The sequence below is a fragment of the Priapulus caudatus genome, unplaced genomic scaffold, assembly GCF_000485595.1.
Source record: "Priapulus caudatus unplaced genomic scaffold, Priapulus_caudatus-5.0.1 Scaffold772, whole genome shotgun sequence".
NCBI lineage: Eukaryota > Metazoa > Priapulida > Priapulimorpha > Priapulimorphida > Priapulidae > Priapulus > Priapulus caudatus.
In genome coordinates this window covers 2,425-4,826 of record NW_014577833.1, presented here as the reverse complement: position 1 = coordinate 4,826, position 2,402 = coordinate 2,425, and the positions used below count along the sequence as shown (strand labels likewise).

At 49.3% G+C, this 2,402-nt stretch overlaps 1 protein-coding gene across 1 annotated transcript in view; it reads left to right on the top strand.

The window, feature by feature from the left end:
- The window catches only part of LOC106813431 (guanine nucleotide-binding protein subunit beta-like), a gene marked incomplete at its 3' end in the record, with an annotated part of 45,993 nt that extends 44,080 nt beyond the window's left edge, over positions 1-1,913 (top strand). Inside the window, 2 exon segments of the mRNA XM_014817562.1 lie at positions 641-719; positions 1,763-1,913. Coding sequence (XP_014673048.1) covers positions 641-719; positions 1,763-1,913 — 230 coding nt within the window.
- Between the last annotated feature and the right edge of the window lie 489 nt (positions 1,914-2,402).

Genomic DNA, 2,402 nt, shown 5'->3' with positions numbered 1-2,402 from the left:
TATATATATATAGAGAGAGAGAGAGAGAGCGAGAGCGAGAGCGAGAGCGAGAGAGAGAGAGAGAGAGAGAGAGAGCGAGAGCGAGAGCGAGAGCGAGAGCGAGAGATAGAGAGAGAGAGAGAGAGAGAGAGAAGTAAAATGCCTATTAATTACCCTTTTAATTTACCTATTATTTGAATATGTTATATATATATATATAAAACATAATCTAACCATAGGTGGACAGTATCGAAAACTAGTGTCATACATAGACATTTTCCATACGCTAATATATCTACAGTACTGCACAGTAACACAAATGCAATTTCTGGAAATAGTACATCTATATTAGTGCTTTTAGGGGGTATATAGACAGATATTTGTTAATATTTAACTATTCAAAGATAGATATACACATATACGTCTGCTTAAGTCTTTCTACCTAAGGCACTTAAGGCTACTGACTGTCTACTTAAGGACTGATTATACATACGGACGTATATATGACACTTTTAGAAAATGTGTTCTTAACAACACATTTAAGCTTTATCATATTTAAAAATGTTGTTACATTTCTGTGCATAATGTGGCATGTTCGTGCTGTCATGTCATATTCTCGCATTGTGCTAAGTTTTTCTCTCCTTTTTGTGTGTTTTTACAGGTACATGCAATCCCACTGCGTTCCAGTTGGGTCATGACCTGTGCCTATGCTCCGTCAGGCAGTTTTGTAGCGTGTGGAGGTAGGTGAACGTGGGCAGGTGTCGGAAGTGTGGTGGGGAGGGGGGAGGTGCGAAGGTTTGGGTTGACATGGGAGAGAGATCAACATCCTCTCTGTCTACACGCGCGCACGGATGCGGGGGAAGACAGCTTGTGTGTGTGTGTGCGTGCGAGCGTGTGCGTCCGTGTGTGTGTGCGCGTGTGTGCGTGCGAGCGTGTGCCTGTGCGTGTGCGTGTGTGTGTGTGCGCGTGTGTGCGTGTTCGTGTGCCTGTGTGTGTGCGCGTGTGTGCGTGTTCGTGTGCGTGTGCCTGTGTGTGTGTGTGTGTGTATGCATGCGCGCTTGCACGAGGTACAGTGAAGAGTTACGTTAACCCCGTACAACTTCTCGGAAGACGGAGGTGAATGCACCGTGCGTGCTGCCACCTGGCAGACAGGATAGAAAGCTCTGTGCGAGGCCACAGCCAGCAGACGCCTGCGTAGCTGCGCCGCGTCTCCGGGGCCGACCGTCATAATGGCGGCGCAGAAACGAGACGGCACGTTCGCAAGATGTTAGGGCGGTGTTGCTGCGCGCATAGATGGACGGTGTTGTAAACATTCGCCGCAGAGTAGCGCACCCTAACAGGGGGGGGGGGGGTAGGCATGGAGGAAGCCGCGGCAATGCTACGTGGGCCTGCCGTGGGTGGCGTAGCCGGTACAGTAAACTCACGTGCGCACGCGTGCGTGCGTGCGTGCGTGCGTGCGTTTGCTGTGAGGTGCGGCGTGTGGGATCGAGGGATAGCTGGTGATATCCACGGCTTGTCACATCCACGTCTGGTGACATCCTCACCTGGTGTCGTCCACAACGTCCGATGACATCCACAGTTGACGCTGGTCTCTAGAGCTAGCTTGCAGCCGTTGCCATTGGTCACTCGCCAAACGACAAGCACACCGGCACCTATCGCCGGCCGTCTTGATCCTTACATCTCTTCAATTCTCATCTCTCCTCGTATCTTCGCGTCACTTCACGTCTCTTCCGGTATCTCTCTCGTCTCATCGCGTCTCTCTCTCTCTCTTCTCTCCGCACAGGTCTGGATAACATATGTTCCATCTACAGTTTGAAAACGAGAGAAGGCAACGTGCGAGTGAGCCGGGAGCTACCGGGCCACACCGGCTACCTGTCCTGCTGCAGGTTCCTCGACGACAACCAGATAGTCACCAGTTCAGGAGACATGTCGTGGTGAGTACATACTCATATCTAACACCAGCTAGTCAAAGATCAAACAATAAGTAGTCACAGATCTAACACTAGCTAGTCACAGATCTAACACTAGCTAGTCACAGATCAAACACTAGCTAGTCACAGATCAAACACCAGCTAGTCACAGATCTGACACTAGCTAGTCACAGATCAAACAATAGGTAGTCACAGATATAACGACAACCAGATAGTCACCAGTTCAGGAGACATGTCGTGGTGAGTGCCATTCCCCTACTCACAGATCTAACACCAGCTAGTCACAGATCTAATGCTAGCTGCTCACAGATCTAACACTAGTAGCTGCTCACAGATCTAACACCAGCTAGTCACAGATCTAACACTAGCTAGTCACAGATCTAACACCAGCTACTCACAGATCTAACACTAGTAGCTGCTCACAGATCTAACACCAGCTAGTCACAGATCTAACACTAGCTAGTCACAGATCTAACACCAGCTACTCACAGA